General features: G+C 38.8%; 1 protein-coding gene across 3 annotated transcripts in view; it reads left to right on the top strand.

The window, feature by feature from the left end:
- The window catches only part of SEPTIN9 (septin 9), a 262,977-nt gene that overhangs the window by 146,924 nt on the left and 98,963 nt on the right, over nucleotides 1–17,090 (top strand). For all 3 annotated transcript variants that reach the window (XM_034408527.3, XM_034408528.3, XM_034408525.3), the window contains one exon: nucleotides 8,859–9,500. In XM_034408527.3, coding sequence (XP_034264418.2) covers nucleotides 8,859–9,500 — 642 coding nt within the window. The remainder of the gene's footprint in view (nucleotides 1–8,858; nucleotides 9,501–17,090) is intronic.

The raw sequence follows: 17,090 nt of genomic DNA, 5'->3' as shown, positions 1-17,090 counted from the left end.
TGATCCAGCTTGAACAGATGGAAGGACTCTCTTGGGAAGGCTTACAGAAAAGTGTTGCAACACAGACAGGAAATATTTGAAACTAATTTAAATGTGAAGGTGGGTTTATTTTTGGTCATGATTACCTTGAGTATCAGATACTTCAACTGCAAGCTAGAAGAGAGAGAAACTTGCCTCAAAGATTATGCATCCTGTGAAAAAAGGGAAGGCTTTGTCTGGAGTTCAGTCGATATTTGAATCAAAGTTTCATTTGCCATATCTCTTTTATATGGATATGAGACCTTTGTTTTGGTGTACGTGTCTTCTCCTAGTCAAATACATCGCCGTTTAGGCATCATTGAAATATGTGTGTATGTTGGAGGAGAAAGCAATCTATATAGTATGATCAAATGCAACTTTCCCCCACCCACATGATTTGGGGATTTAGAGAACTGGAATTGGAAAGCACTAGGTTGAAGAAAACTGATCTAATGTGTATCAAAGGTGCTTTTATAAAAGGCAACTGGACTGTTTTTCCCTTGAAGAAATAGAAGAAAATGTTTTGCTTCTCATTCAAGAAGCTTCATCAGTTGGGATGGTGGGGAGGATGGAAGGATAGGTACCGACAGCGTCTATGGAGATTCTCAGTCATCCAGGTCATGGTTGTCCCAAAGGTGATTTTTTTCAAAAGGCAACAGGACTTTGTTTTTTGACTTGAAGACATTTTGCTTCTCATCCAAGAAAAGCTTCTTCAGAACTGAAGAAGGTTTTTGAATAAGAAGCTAAATGTCTTAAGCCAAAAAGCAAAGTCCAATTGCCTTTTGAAAAAAAGCACCTTTGGGACAATAGGTACTGACAGTTGAGACTGGATGGTGGGGGGATGGAAGTTCTGACAGAATGTTGATGTAATGTGTACTTACAGTACATCAACATGTATTTAACTCTGCTTGAAAGAAGGCAAGGTGTTTGATAAAAAGTTCTGGATATTGACCTAGGAAATACTTTTTACTTCCACGTGTCTATATTAAAATATATCATGAAAAAGTTATGCTGTCCCCATATAAGATTAAACTGAAATAATTCAGTGTGTACTTTTTTTAAAAAAAAAATACATTTTTTAAAAGAAAAGATGAAATTGAAATATTCCAGTGGTATTTTTTAAAATAAACATAACTTCATTTAAACTTTCCCTAGGCTCCTGTCTTGTTTTCCTAATTAGAATCCCCCTTTTTCAAGATAGTGTCCAATAAACTTTGACAATGGTTTGGTATTTACTGGTGGAAAATATAACTTTAAGGTTGGAAATGCATAGAAGCTTGTTTGTTACTATGCATGACTAAATAAAAGCCATAACTTTGAAGAAGCAGCTTTTTGTTTTGTTTCTGTTGTAAATGGACAAAGCTTGGGAGAAAGAAGACAAGCTTGTGGTGTAAGATGTTAAATAATTTTCTTTAAGCTTTCAGGAATGAATTTTTCATATACAGGCACATTTTGAGATGCCTTCCTTCAAGAGAGGCAAAGCTAATAATTAAGTCAAGATTGCTCAGTTTGCTAATCAGCAGTAGACATTCAATAATTATAAAAAATTTTAAGATTGAAGCAGTTAGAAAGCTTGCCTTTGTATTTGTGGTTGAATCATGTTGTATTCTTATACATAATTATATGGGAGTAAAGTCAATTGAACTCAGTTGAGTCTATTTATGAGTGGATATTTATAGGATTGTACTGCAAAAGAGGCTAGTTCATTCATCAACTTGAAATAGTTTGCAAAGATTCTGTGTTGATTTATTCATTCCACATATTATTGTTGAAGTGGCTTTTGCAGACAAACAAACTTGAGGTATATTGGCTTATTTGTAGTTTTAAATCTCTTGAAAGGCAATACAGCAGGCTGCCTCTGACCACATATGTTTGTTTTTTGCCCTTTGACAATGTTTATAGGACTTTCTTTTTGCCTTGGTTTAGAGATAGTTGTTCAAATTGTTCCTGCTTCACACCAAAGTGGTTATGCAGATCAAATGTTATTGAACTTGAGCTCCCACCAGCTTTAAACCACCATGGTCTAAAGTGAGGGATGCTGGGAATCAAACCACATCTGAAGAGCCATATATTGCCAACACCTAATCTATAGCAACCAACAAATTCTATCTTTAGCCATGCTAAGAAATAAAAAGAAAACCTGGGAGGATTTTCATTAGTCTCTTTTCAAACACAAAATGTAACTCTTTTAAGATACATTTTGCTCTTTAAGGCAAATGGTTGTGGGAGGTAGGGAATAGGCTTAAAATGGCATAATATACTTTTTTAAAAAAATCACATCATCATAGTTCTGATTGTATTTATATCCATCCCCCTTCTTTTTTGTTCCATTCAATCATGTCCCTGACATTTTCTAGGCAATGTTTTCAAAAGTAATTTGCCATTGCCTCCTTTCTAGGGCTGAGGGAAAGGTGACAGACATATCTAACACACCTTACTCCTACTATTTTCCACACAACAACAACCCTATGAGATGGTTTGGGCTGAGAGAAAATGACTGGCCCAAGGTCATCTAGTTGGTTTTGTGCCTAAGGTAGGATTAGAACTCGCAGTCACCCAATTGATGCCTTAACCACAACACCAAACTGATTCTCATTTACCCCTATTAATATAGTATAACTGCTTTAAAGTTAAAAATAGTGGAAGTCCTGTTCACCTATCACCTCTTATTATTGGGCCTTTTTCATGTTCTGGGTGGCCTACGGGTTAAATATATTTCCCATGTGTGGAGACAAGATCAGTCCTCCCCACCAGTGGTGGATTTCAAAAAATTTTACTACCAGTTCTATGGATGTGGCTTAGTGGGCATGGCATGGCATGGCATGGCATGGCTTGGTAGGTGTGGCAGGGGAAGGATACTGTAAAATCTCCATTTCCACCCCTCTCCAAGGGAAGGATACTGTAAAATCTCCATTCCCTCCCCAATCCAGGGGCAGGTTACTGCAAAATCCCCATTTCCTCCCGATCAGCTGGGACTCGGGAGGCAGATAATAGATGTGGGTGGGGCCAGTCAGAGGTGGTATTTACCACCTCAAAATTTCCGCTACCGGTTCTCCAGAACTGGTCAGAACCTGCTTAATACCACCTCTGCTTCCTACCATCCCTTTTAAAGTGGCTCTGTTGTCCTTGATTTGAAAAATCAAGAACAAATTTTCTATCATGGTGGCCTCAGACTCAAATGGGATAGAAGGCTGTTTTGTTCTGCAGAGTGGACACTTCCTATCCCAAGGTCAAACACAGATACAGTGTTTTGGGTCACACAATATTTACCTTTCTTTGACTCAGGACATATTAGGTAATTTCTAATGCCTTAGTCTCAATTTCGGTTACTAAATTCTCAATTTAGATTACTAGTTCTTATAATATATATTCTTCATTCAGTCATCTTTACTGAACTTATCTTAAATGAAAATAAGGTAACAGCAGGTGAAAATATGATCAGGGCAAAAGAAGCCTACATTTAGCAGATATAGAAAATTGGGGAAAAAAGGAAAAACTTGCTCAAGAGGCTAAGGTATCCCTAAGCTAAATTTGATTTTTTTTCCCCCTGAAGTTTTAGTTGGGATTTGTCTTTTCACACTACTGTCAGAAAAATATTTATCTGCATTCTATCTCCCCAAACTGAAGAAAACAATATAATGAACAGAGATTAAAAAGTCTTTAGAAAACAACTTCCTGTCTTCTTTCAAACCAAAGTTTATTATGTGTTCTCTAACCTCCTTTGTGGTCTGCCTGAACCTAGAAGTTGAGCACGCACCATAAATGTATATGTCTGCTGTTTATGCTTGCTAAGATGCAGATGTTATCAGGACACTAATGAAGGCGTTATGCATGGTGAAATCAGTTCTGTGGGAGCGAGACAAAGATCACAATCACTATGGACTGGTAGACGGTGTTGCATCTGCATTGCAGGATTTAACTTAAAGAACTGTAGATCTCAAGGAAATGTGTTCAAGCAGAACTTTTTTTGTGATGACTGAGGCATGTTCTGGGTTGAAAAGTCAAGGTCTTTGTGATCTTCTGAAGTTGTACATTCTGCACTAGACCTTACATAGTCTGCAGCTTGTTTCACACATTTTTTTTCTCCTTCTCCTGTTCAGCCTCTCATTTACTCAACTCTTCAGACCATTGGCCCTCTCTCATCATTTTCCCCATCTTCTGTTTCCATTTGGAAGAATGTGACATTTCTAGGGGTCTCTAGATTCTGCAGCTGTCTTTCCAAATCTGGCATCTTCCAGGTGTCTTCCCAACCCTCCCGATAATTTGGGGAATCTGCTGACAAAGCTATTCTTTCTTGAGACTCCACCCACAACCACAAACCACATTTGTATGTTATTGTTCCCCTCCTGAAATCTATGTTCAGATTACATTTCAAAATTAACTGGAAGAACTCGTATTGATTTGGAAGGCTAGGTTAGTTAACCCTTACTCTGTAAGAGTACGCAATGCCATTTTGTTTCATTACCTTGTTTGTTTGCTGCTTGTCCTTGGAGTTCTTTTGAGTTTATTGCTCAGTGCTTTTGAAATTTTTGTTACTCATGGTACTGTTGTCTTCATTTGATAGCAATAAAGATCTGATGTTTTCTGAGTGCTAGTTTTAACAGAGCAGACATTTAACCTCTTTCAAAAGATAATGTATCTCATTACCTAACAAATGCACTACAGCATGTAAACAGCTATTTATCTTAATTGGTGGTAATGCAGAAAGCAGGAAGGTTAAGTATAATGTTGCAAGCACACTGTGATGTTTGCAGGCTGCAATGATTGTGCTGCTGGTGCCAGCAACACGCCACTGAAATTTTAGAATAACAGTCTTGCTGTCAGTATACCAGATGTGGCATGCTAAGCATTTCAGCCTTCCTGAAACAATCTTCAGACCTTCAAGTGCTGTGAAATGATATAAAATTGATTGTAATAGCAAGGTAATTCATAATTAAACAGAACCCAAGTAAAATAATTAGAGCAGCAATGTGTTGCCTACATCCAGTTTTTTCCCCCTACCCTATACACATACCAATATTAAAAGGGTATTGTGGTAGATGCATGATCACACTAGGCTGTACTTGCTTCTCTGTACATGTCAACATATATTTGGCCCCACAGATGTTGCTCAAATATAACTTCCAGTAGTCTCAGCCAACATGACAATGCTCTTGAGGTGATCCAGTTATATATCTAACATATTTTTCAGTGTATAAGATACACTTCGCCCCCCCCTCCCAAATGTGGGTGGAAATGTCTGTGCATCTTATAGAGCAAATGATGCTGAAGTGGGAATTCCCACTGCCTGGGAACGGCCAAAAATGGGGCACGTGGAGGCCGAAAATGGGGTGCGCAGAGGCGGCGATAGGCGGCAGCGGCAATGGGCGATGGAATTCTCACTGCCTATCCCTGCCACCTGGAACAGGATGAAAATGAGGTGCATGGAGGCCGAAAATGGGGTGCACGGAGATGGCGATAGGTGGCAGCAGTGATGGGCAGCGATGGAGGCGATGGCGATCCCTGCAACCTGGAACAGCTGATAGGCAATATTCCGGGAGGCAGATCCAACCACCAATCAGCTGCTTTCCCCATTCACTAGATCAGGTAGTTTCAGTTTATTCAGGCTGCAAAACCTTAAAGAATGGGATTTTTTGTCCCAGAAGAGACAAAACTCGAATGACAGAAAACTAGCAAAAAGATGAAATGCATGATTATTGTAATTTATGGAAATATATATATGAACATTGTTTGTATTTTACAAAAAAGATGCCTCACTTAGTGTCCCAGAAGGTTCGCAATTTATGACAAATATTAAAAAGTACAGTTTTTATTACAAATACAAAAGGTTTCCAATGTTCATAAATTAAAAGTTGCCTTTCACAATTACCTGGGAGTTTAATGTTTTAACCAAAGTAATCATTCTCAAATGACTAGGAAGTAATTTTGACCTTTTCCTTAGGGGGAAAAAAATCTATATATGCCCCTGACTATGAATTTTGAGCAAACTCTTTTGTTGCCCATGGTCTGTCATGGTCTGTCGTGTTTTGAGAATTCGAGAATGCCTGTTTTAGCTGTAGATATGATTACTTGTATGGATTTTATTGTCTATTCCCGAGTAATGTCTTGCAACATGGGCACTGACCAATAGGTCATCTTGTACTGTGTCTTTGGTGTTTCATAAAGTTTAGAATGAGGATTTTGTAAATGATTAATTTTCTATGTGGTAGAAACCACACTCTAAGGCATACCAAAATGTTGTCTTAGTTTGAGCACTACTGAAATTTGTGTTGTGTGGAAAGCTCAACTGACCTAATAAATAAATGCTTCCCTTTGCTGTTTTTGTAATAAAACCTAAAAGGGCTAAGTACAAGCAAGAGGCTGACAGTGCAGTTTTTGAAACATGCCAAGTAGTCAATGAATCTAAGCCATGTGTCTGGCCGACTCACTCTTGGGAGTTGGACAAATCGATGTGTCAGACTTGTGCCTGATGCTGTCTAGTTTTATAGATGTTGATCTTGAGCTATTTTTCTAGTCAGTGCCCTACAATTATTTTCATCATTTGACTGGAAAACTTTGAGGCTTCTGTTGTTTTGGAAGGCATCCGATATTTTGGTGGGACTATATTTATTTATTTATTTTAATAATGTAATATGGCCACCCATCTCACAATGGTGACTGTGGGTTTTGTGCAAGGATTAAAACAACAGCTTTGAGCAATGACCCATGACACCCAAGATATACATACATCCCAAGCATAAAACCACATCAGCAACAGAGCTTGCCTAACATCCTGGCCCAAATGCCTAGGAAAACATCCAGTATTCAGAACTTGAAAGGTTAACAGGGTCAGGGCAGGATCATCTGGCTTTCTGACAGGATGCTGTTCCATAGGACAGGTGCTGCCATAGTGAAGGCACAACTCCGGGGTCCAACAAGGTGATGGTATTTGATAAAAGGGGACTGGAGCCTATTAGATCTGGTGGGGCAAGTAGAAATAATGGGAGAAAGGCAGTCACCCAGATAGCTCACTATATGCCATGTAGAGCTCTATAGGTGACAAGACAATAAGTAGCACCAAGAATTGTATTTGGAAGCCTACTGGAGCAGCTTGTGGAGCAGTGTGTGAAACTCCCAAAACTCCCTGTGCTGTTGCATTCTGGATCAGCTTCAGCTTCAGCTTCCAAATGTTCTTCAATAGAAGTCCCATATTCAGTGCATTACCGGAATCCTAATGGGAGATGATTAAGATGTGAGTTGTCATGTGCAAAGCCAAAACCAGGGGAGGGGTGCAGGACTTACAACCACAGCCACTTAATCTTAGTAGGGTTGAACCAGAATTCTCCTCTATCCAGACCCTCATAGCCTCCAGGCATCAGGAAAGAACTTCAGTGGCATCACTCGGTGAGCCCAGTCTAGAGAAACACTATTGGTTTATCATCAGCACAATAGTGACAATGCACCCCATCCTCGCAGATGACTTTACTGAGCAATTTCATGTAGATATTATATAGGTGTAGTGAGAAAGCAGAAGCTGGAGTTTCTCCGCAAAGCATGAGTCTCAGGTTCAAGTCCCCCCCACCCCCCACCAACACACACTAACATCAATTTGAAATAGCCATGAATAAAACAAGAGAACCATAGCAATACAGTAGCCCCAATTCCCACTTTCCTTGGCTGGGCCAGAAGAATACCATGAACAATGATATTGACCACCACCAAGACATCAAGGAGGATGCAGTCAGTGCCTGACCCTAAGCCCACCAGAGATCCTCAATAAGTACAGTCAATGATTTCACAGTACTATAGCAGCCCTGAATCGTAACGGGAAAGGCCCCAGATAATCTGTTTCTTCTAGGGCCAAGGTGGAGGCTGGATGAAAATTGTCCAGATTCCTTGGTCCACCAACAATCTCTTAAGAAGAGGGCAGACAACAGTCTCCCACAGTGGTTGGTGTCTGGACCCAACCATTTGTCACCTCCCAGGAAACCTTTTTTTTTAAAAATTTGATTTATATGCCGCCCTTCTCTGGAGACTCAGGGCGGTTTACAGTGCGTTAAGCACCTTAAGTCAGCCGGGAGGAGAGGAATTAAAATACAGGTGGCTGAACTCACAGCACCGGGAACTCTGCTCATTTCATCAGAATGAATACCTTCAATCTCTTCCCGGATAACTGTCTCAAACAATTCCAAAAGATCTGTTCATCCAGATTCCAACTCCAAACAAAATTGAGTGACTTTATCCACTAGATGCCTTGAAGAGTCTTTCTGTGGCCCTTCTTATCCACTTTGTAGATATAATAAGGATTGAGAAATAAGAAATCTCACTTATTGCCACAAGACAATCTTTAAGAAAGGCTATAACCTATGTTTGGTGAGTTTCACTTGGTGTTTATCTCCAAAGGCATTCTAGGTGTCTTTTATACCATGATATAAATGTAATAAGTTGGGCGCAAGAAGAAATCCCAAAGTAAATGTAACTAAAATTTTCAAAAAGATGAAGGGACTTTACAGTATGTGGTATACATTTTTATATAGAATCTAGAAATCTTGTGAGACTCCATGGCCTCTTTCAGACTGCCAAGAAGAGTAAGGTATTCCTTATTTTTTCAACTATTTTTGGGAAGGCTTGAAAATCAGATTAAGTTTCCCAACACTTCAGCACAAATTCCCTAAAGATCCAAAGACTCAGCAAGTCATCCCCCCCCACCTTTCTTAAGTATTTGAATTAACAAAAGGGATATCACCCAATATGAGGGATATCATCCAATGAAGGCAATGTTGATATATAATTTACAACTTGAGGACAGTAACTATGTAATTCTGATAGTAGTCTTTAAATTCCATTTTTATATCTTTCAGCTTTGAAGAGATCCTTTGAAGTTGAAGAAGTAGATCAGCCTTCAAATTCTTCTACTCCACAAAGGCGGGCACCCAATCCTCTTGCAAGGTCCACAGTGTCCAGTTCCACACAGAAATTCCAAGATCTTGGGGCCAGGAATTCAGAGACTCCTTCCAGACATGGGGAGTCTCCCAAGTCCTCTTTAAGGAGAGTTGATATTTCTGGGCCAAAACATCCTGAACCAGTGTCCAGAAGAACAGAAATCTCCATTGACATATCATCAAAGCAAGTGGAAAATTCCACCTCAGGAGCATCAAGATTTGGCCTCAAGAGAACAGATGTGTTGGGACACAAGCCTCTTGAGACTCCTCCCAGAAGGACTGAGATCAGTATAAGTAAGCCCCAGGACCAAGCTCTTCGCAGAATGGAAGTCCCCTCAAAGATCCCTGAACCAACCCAGCGCAGAGTTGAACCCACTAGTCCATCTTTGCCTGATGTTGCTACCAAACGTGTGGAAATCCAGGTGACAAAATCTTCTGAGGCCCCAGTGCCACCGATCAGGCAGACTGAAAATGTGGAGCATTTTTCAACCAATCAGCATCTGCCACCAGAACCAAAGATACAGCCAGCAGTGACCGAACTACCACACAAAGGCCAAGAAGGTAAGCAGATGATCTTGTTTTAGCTCTTTGTCCTTGTGTTCCTTTCAGAGATCTTTTGCCAGTCCCCAGGATTATAATCAGTTACTATTCTAAAGAAAAAAAGAAAAAAAAACATATTGATTCATGAGTATTATTTCAGTTATAGCACAGCTTTATTTTATTTATTTAACTTACATCTCTCCTTTTGTACAGGGCCATGATGGCAAACCTATGGCATGCGTGCCAGAGGTGGCACGGAGAGCCCTCTCTGCTGGCACGTGCGCCATCGCCACAGGTCAGATCTCCGGGCGTTTCTTTTGTGAGCTTCTGTTTCCCTGCAAACAATAAAACAGAAGCTCACGAAAGATAAAGATCTTACTTCTTGCCACACTGCCAGTGCTGGGATGCCCTGCCTCCCGCCGGCCAGCATGTCCAGGCATGTTTGCACGCATGTCCACGCAGGCACACATTTCAGTTTGGGCATGTGTGTGCACAGTTTGGGCACTCGAAGTCTAAAAGGTTCGCCATCACTGGTACAGGAGCTCAAGGTAGAAAGAAACACATAAAGGGCTACCCTATAGTGGGCTGAGAAAGAGGGATCTGCCCAAAGTAACCTAAGGGAGCATCTGCGGTTGAGAGTGGAATAAATCCTCTATCTTCTCACTTCAAGTCAAACACCTTAACACTATACTACATTGGCTTTTATTATTTGTCTGGATTATTTTTTTTTATTTTCTTGGGGTAGCAATAAGATTTTGATTACCAATATTTTAAAGTAATAATCACTATTATTGTTTTATATTAATTGCGAGATGAAATTGTGTTCATATTTATTTTAGGTTATTGTGGATTAGTTGTGTCTTTCTGAAATGGCATTGGATTTCTATGTTGGTTTTTCTTTTTTGCAATTAAAGAAATCTGAATTTTATGATTTATAATGGACAAAACAAGACACATTACATTAATTGGATTTGAGATCATTGCTAGCAAATAAATCATTGGATCTTTCCATTTTGAAAAAAATCCATAAGCTGGATATATTTTATGTGAACAGTATAGTTTCTAGTGGTTATATGACAGTAGCATTACCCAAACTGTGACTGCATTTCTTGAGCCTTGTACTATATGGCCCCATTCAGACAACTCAAACAGAAAACGTTCAGAATTGCAACCAAGCTGCATTTATGGGTCCAAAATAGACTGTATAATGAATGCCCAGGATTAGTGCTCAATGCAAGAATGTGTGTTACCTTTGGAGTAGAGTTCTTCTTCAAAGAGCTGTTATGTCCAGAAAGAAAAGGGTTGTGGGGCTAAATTTGCAGATCTTTAATCCAGACCCAATTGTAATAGCATGATTATTTGTTTATGATTTGCAGATACGTTAGTTGGCCTTAAGAAAGATGTTAGCATGGTGTGGTTTTTGGTTTTTTATTCTTTAACACACCCACATAGCTACCTACACTTTTTGAAAGATTTCCATTACAGTTGTCCAGCTTGTTTTGACTAGTAAGTCAGAATTCTATTATCAACTACAATTGTATATAATTAGTATTATGAATAATTATCTTAACTGTGTTGGCACTTTATTTGGTGCCAGCCATGAGGCTGAGATCTTGCCTAGCTGACTTTCAGATGGCAGTTCAGAAACAACTTTGCAGTTTAACAGGATGAGAACATTTCTGCCGTGGCATTTGCCGTATTTTGACCTTCCAGAGAGAGGATTTCATAGATGCTCTTAATTTTTTTTCTTCTTTTTTTTTTATAGCGTTGCAAACACATTATGAAGGAATGCAGTCAATCAAACATTGTGATGTGCACATGCTCTGCGTTGTGTTCCCTTTTTATGATGCTTTGGTATGCAGAACTATTTTATAGTAACAAACAACTCAAATAAAAAAACAGCCTGTTTAAGAAAATCCAGAGCTTTCTGGTCTCTTGCAGCTGAAGAGTAATGGTTTTACTGCAGACAAAAGCAACTTTTAGGTAGTTGGACTACTTAATTTTCCCAAGAGGGATAAGTGTTCAAAAGGTGAATTCGGTAACTTGGGAATAGGAGCTTTGTTAAGATTTGGGGAGTTTTCCTTTGTTCTTTCAATGGTTTTAAGTCTACCTTTATTTTTACATGTTGTACCTTAAAATAATAATAATAACAACAACAACCTTTATTGTCATTGTACATATATACAACGAAATTGATTTAGCCTCTACTGGTGCAATCCATAACAAAATACAGAAGAACATGAACAATATAGAAAATAGTCCTTATACAAGTAATTGGGGAGAAATCAGTCATATGTTTCCATGTGTGCATGGAGTGATTGTAGGTGTATTTAGGAGTCTGACGGCCCATGGATAAAAGCTGTTTTTAAACCTGTTTGTCCAGCTGGCTATACTTCTGTGTCTTCTGCCTGATGGTAAAAGTGATAAAAGACACTGACCAGGATGTGAATTGTCCAGGGGTGGGTTTCTACCAGTTCGCCCCGGTTCAGGTGAACCGGTAGTGGCGGCGGCGGGAGACTCCACCCACCTAGACGTCACCAAAAATGCCCTGTGCATGCGCAGAATCTTCTGCACATGCACAGAAGTGCCGCACACTTGCAAAGCGCACACCCGCGCGCTTCCAATAGGAAACCGATTCGAATACCACCACTGGAATTATCCCTAAGTATTCTATAAAATAATAGAAAAACATGTTGATTTTTATATTGCCATAGTAAGATGACACAGAGCAGGGTTTTGGTGTCACAAAAAAGGACATGCAGTGTTAGGACTATTTGTTTCCAGTCCTAGATGGAAGCGTATTTTATTTATTCTATATTTTATATTTACTTCCTTGTTGTACCTTTGTTCTTTCTCCATGTCACTCAGTTTATATAAATTCAATCTCCTACTCTCCTCTTGAAAATTTCGTATTTTTTTTTTCTACAAGACCCTCTTTAATGCTTCAAGGGCCAAAATAGCACTACTATTTTTTTAGGTTTGCAAATATTTTAGTTGGACCTAATAAAAAGGGTGCCATAATGTGGTTTTTTGTTTTTTCGTTTCTAATATAGAGAACTTTCATTGAGTCCCAGTTCACTGTTTCTCTTTTCTACCTTCTTCTGCTAACAAGGTCCTACTTTCCCCTTTCTTAAATGTAATGAGGTATTGAGAAAGATTCCTACCCTTAGTATATATGTGTGTAATTCTGCTTCTCTGCACAGGTCTGATCAGTGCCTAAAAAAAGGAAATTGTGAAAAGGAATAGATTCAAATTATTAGAAAGCTGCTCTTCTGTGGAAAAATATTATGTATATTGTTTCCATTTTTTTTAGTTATGAAAAAGAATAGATAAGAGGGATCAAGAAAGCTGTATATAAACTTATGCATGGTATGGATAGTTTAACTTCCTCAATTATAGTATTGAAACTTAGTCCTTTGTTGAAGTGAAAGATAGGATTGATGTGGAAGAAGTGCCTCTTATATAAAATATAATAAAACAATGGACAGTGAGTAGCAGTTTAGAAGGTTTTTAAAGGTTTTTAAAGGAGTCAAAGTCATATGACTCTATCAATGGCAAATGGTTTTCATGGCTGCTTAGTACCTTCAGAGTAACCTCTGGTATACCAGTGGCTAGGTAGTAACAGTAGAAATAGAAGTAGAAAAGTGAGTTGTCCATTTGTAAGTTTTCTGAGTGAATTAAATCAGGCATTCTGTTGTCATTAGCCTGATCAAGCAAAGTCCATCTTATGTTTTCATACTCCAAGTTTCATTGCTACATGTTCTAGGCCAGGCTGGAGCTTTTAAGTAAGATATTAAAAACGTGATACTCTTCTACTCTGTTCCATCCAGTTATTTCTTCGCTTTATTGAATGATATTCCTAGCACTCAAGACAGCTTTATAAATTGTCCGCCTGTTGTCTCATATCGTCCTAACGTCTTGGGATACAAAAAAATGAAACTGCACGGTGCTAAATATCCATTTCATTTCTTGTATACAAAATAGTTTAGAATTGTGGCTAGCTTGATTTAGCAGTACTTAGGGCTCCTTTGCAGCAACTGTTCACTATAGCTCATAAACATCCAGTTTTGGAGGACATGTCCTCATGATTCAAGCTTTGCCTCATTCCCCAGCTTAGTGCGGAGGCAATCTAAATTTGTCCTTAGCTGTTCCAGTTCTAAAATAGTGCTTTCTCTCTTGGGAAGAAGGCAATTTCGTTTTGCTACTCTAGTTCCATTTTGCAATCTTAATGGGATCTTTCCAGGTGCTTTGAATTGTTGCCATGATGCCAGTATTGCCATTCTTTTGCAACATTTGCCAGTTTGGATTATTTGAGAGTGGCTATTAGTGACAAGAGGTCTGCCAGTTTCATCCTCTAGCCTCAGGAACAGAAAGACCAGCAAAACTGTCTACTAGAAGACTGTAAAGTAGTCCAGCTGAAAGGTTGGTGGGACGGAAGATAACTGGGATGAAGTGAGAAGATGGTTCCTCAAATATTCTGTGAAGCTTCTTTTTGCTTCCTCTCACATTCTCGGCCCCACCAACCTGGGTGATATTTGGTCACTGGCCTATATGTCTTCTAGCAAACTGGGAGATCATTATTTAGAAATGGCCTAAGTGATAGGTTGCCATCACAGAACATTTCCACCCTGGTTACCTGTCATTTGAAAGTTGGCTAAAATCCCAGGCATCCACCCACCTTCACCCAAGACAGCACCACATATTTTAAGGCATGTAAGAGGGTGTGATTGCTGGTGTTGAGTGGGAATGGAAAAGCCAGGGGAATCATTGCCCTTAAATTGTTCTGCAGTAGAGCTGTAAGTACAAAACTTATTACCGAGATGAATTAAAGATAAACCTTTGGGCACTGAAAGATTATGCTGGCATATTTCTTTTTGCCAAATTGAGGACTGGAGGAAAGCACAAATAATACAGGCATGACAAAAACCCTAGAAAGAATGGCTTATTACCAACTTTCAGTTTTTGGTTGTGACTGTTGAATTCTCATAGCTCATGAACTTTTTTCATCGCTGATATACTGGAATTGGAGATGTCTATGGAAATTCTCAGTCATCCAGGTCATGGTTGTCCCAAAGATGCTTCTTCAGGAGTCAACTGGACTTCCCCACTGGATGGTGGGGAATGGAAGGATTTATATTCCTTGCAAACATATATAATAATATATAGAATATAAAGTCTATATAATAGTATGTAGCATATAAAGTCTGCAAGGAATATAAATCCTTCCATTTACCACTACCCAGTCAGAGCTGAAGAAGGTTCTTGGATGAGAAGTGAAACGTCTTCAAAGAAAAACAAGAAAATCTAGTTGCCTCCTGAAAAAGCACCTTTGAAATTGGAGATGTGTAATAAATCAGTGCGATAACACAGAATTCTTCAAAACAAACCATACTAAAGCACAGACTGGAAGCATTCTATACCGTTGTGTACAATTAAGAAGACGTCTGTCCATTTAAATTGGAAAGGCAAAACATGTGTTTCATCCATGCTTCCATTCACAGAATAGGCATCACGATATTGCTTTTCTATCCTCAGCCTTTTTGCAGCTGAGCATAAGAAGAATTACTAGGAAGATTTATGAAAGGAATAATTTTTCAAAGGATATGGATATTATTTTAGATAGAGCTTTGAAAGTGATCTTATATCTCCACCGGCTGAGCTAAGATTCTAAGAAGGTAGATGATGAAAAGGTTAAAATGCATTGAAATTGTTTTCACAGGAATAACAAGCTGGAGTCAGAAAAAAACAAAGCTTTGAAACTTGTAAAACTAAGACATGAATACCCTATTTATCTATTTCTTTCAGTTAGTAAGAAGAGGAGATCCTTAGTGGGACATTAAAATAAAGTAAAATAAAATGACCTTGATTGGCCAATTTATACCTGTTAGGTCACATAGAGATGAAAGCAGCTGAATAACAAATAAATAAATATCAAAGTTAAATCAGAGCAGAAAGGAGATGGGGAGAAGCATTTTCTTAGCATAAAAAGGACCTTTTAAGCTAACATTTTAGAAAAGGATGCAAATATGTTGTTAATTTATCCCTGACTACAAAGCTTTGTCCATTAATGGAACTTTTTTGTTCCTTTGTAGTGACATTTTATTATTTATTTGATTTATAGATTTTCCTATCTGTAAGAGTGGCTTACACAATTAAAACGTAAACAGTACTAAACATAATTAACTATAAAACAGCTATATAAACAATAAAAACATTAAAAGCAATTGAACAATGAAAAGCCATACAGTACAGTACGATCACCAGGAAAGCATAGCCATCAAGAACAGTACAGCCCTTTTATGGGCTCTACACCACTCTCTGATCTCCAGGCCAGATGGCAAAACCAGGTCTTCAGGTCCTTCTGGAAGGCCATCAAGGTGGGGGACCCCATGCCATGTAGGGCCTTATAGTTTATCACTCAAAGCTTTGCAAAGGCCCTCCTAGCCACAATTGCTTCCTGCTCTTTTGAGTAGGACTCATGAATCCAGAATGAATCCCAGATTGTGCACTGGGTCTGGGGAAGTTCAACTTCATCCAGAACCATAGATGACAAATTCTTAGATCCAGGTGGTTCCAAAACTCAAAGCCACTCAGTCTTGTCAGAATTGAGCTTGTTATTCTCCATCCAACCCCCTTCTGTTTCCACATACCAAGACATGGCAGCATCAATAAGGCAGAGATATAGCTGGATATCATCAGCATACTGATGATAGCTCACTCTATGGCTATGGAGACCTTATCCAGCACCTTCATGTAGATTTTAAACAGGACCATTACCAAGGTCTGAAACCCAACTGAAAGGAGTCCAGATAATCTGCTTCATTCTGAACCCTCTGAAGCTGTTACACAATCATCTTGTCAACCATCTTCCCTAAAAAGGGAAGACTTTGCCTTTGTCATCATCTAAGTGTCTGTATAGCAACATCATATTGTCACAACTGTGTAATCACAGCTGATGATTTGTCAGATTATCAAAGAAAAAGTAGAAGAAACAAACAGGAAAGGATGCAATTGTTCACATGATACTTTACTTTGGAGCCAAACAGCCACAAAGAGATGCAAAGTTAAGGGAGTGGGTTTTTAAACCCCCACCCCCACTTCTGAGTTTAAAAAAAATGATTCAGGAAACCATTTAGTTCATCTCTGTTTACAAATTAATGAACTGCATGGAGACATAATTAATTTAATCTGAGGCAAACCATCAACTTAAATTACCACCAGGGTTGATATAGCATCATTGCTCATTCAGGACTCAAGATAGAACCTGAATGCTAGAGTTGGTAACAGCTGCTTGAAGATGGAGAGATGTTGATTTAAAACCAACTCTGGCATCCTGGGACAGCTGCTGAGTATAAGACTTGAACAATGAAAGCAGCTGTCTGTTGGGAGATTTAAAGCAGGAGACAGCCACATTCAGTGCAATCAATAACACAGTGGTCTTTCACTTCCAATGAAGTCTTGTATATAAAAACAAAAAACAAAATAGATATGAAAAATTCTTATAGCACCCCTTTATCTGCCTTCCTTTACAATCCCTATAAAAGAAAAGTGTTATTTTCCTCTAGCAGCCTTTTCTGCCTTGGTGCCTTCCACATAAATATCTTGAGCAGT

This window comes from Pantherophis guttatus, chromosome 2 (genome assembly GCF_059756535.1).
Source record: "Pantherophis guttatus breed Tessera chromosome 2, ASM5975653v1, whole genome shotgun sequence".
NCBI lineage: Eukaryota > Metazoa > Chordata > Lepidosauria > Squamata > Colubridae > Pantherophis > Pantherophis guttatus.
This window is presented reverse-complemented; position numbering and strand designations above follow the sequence as displayed.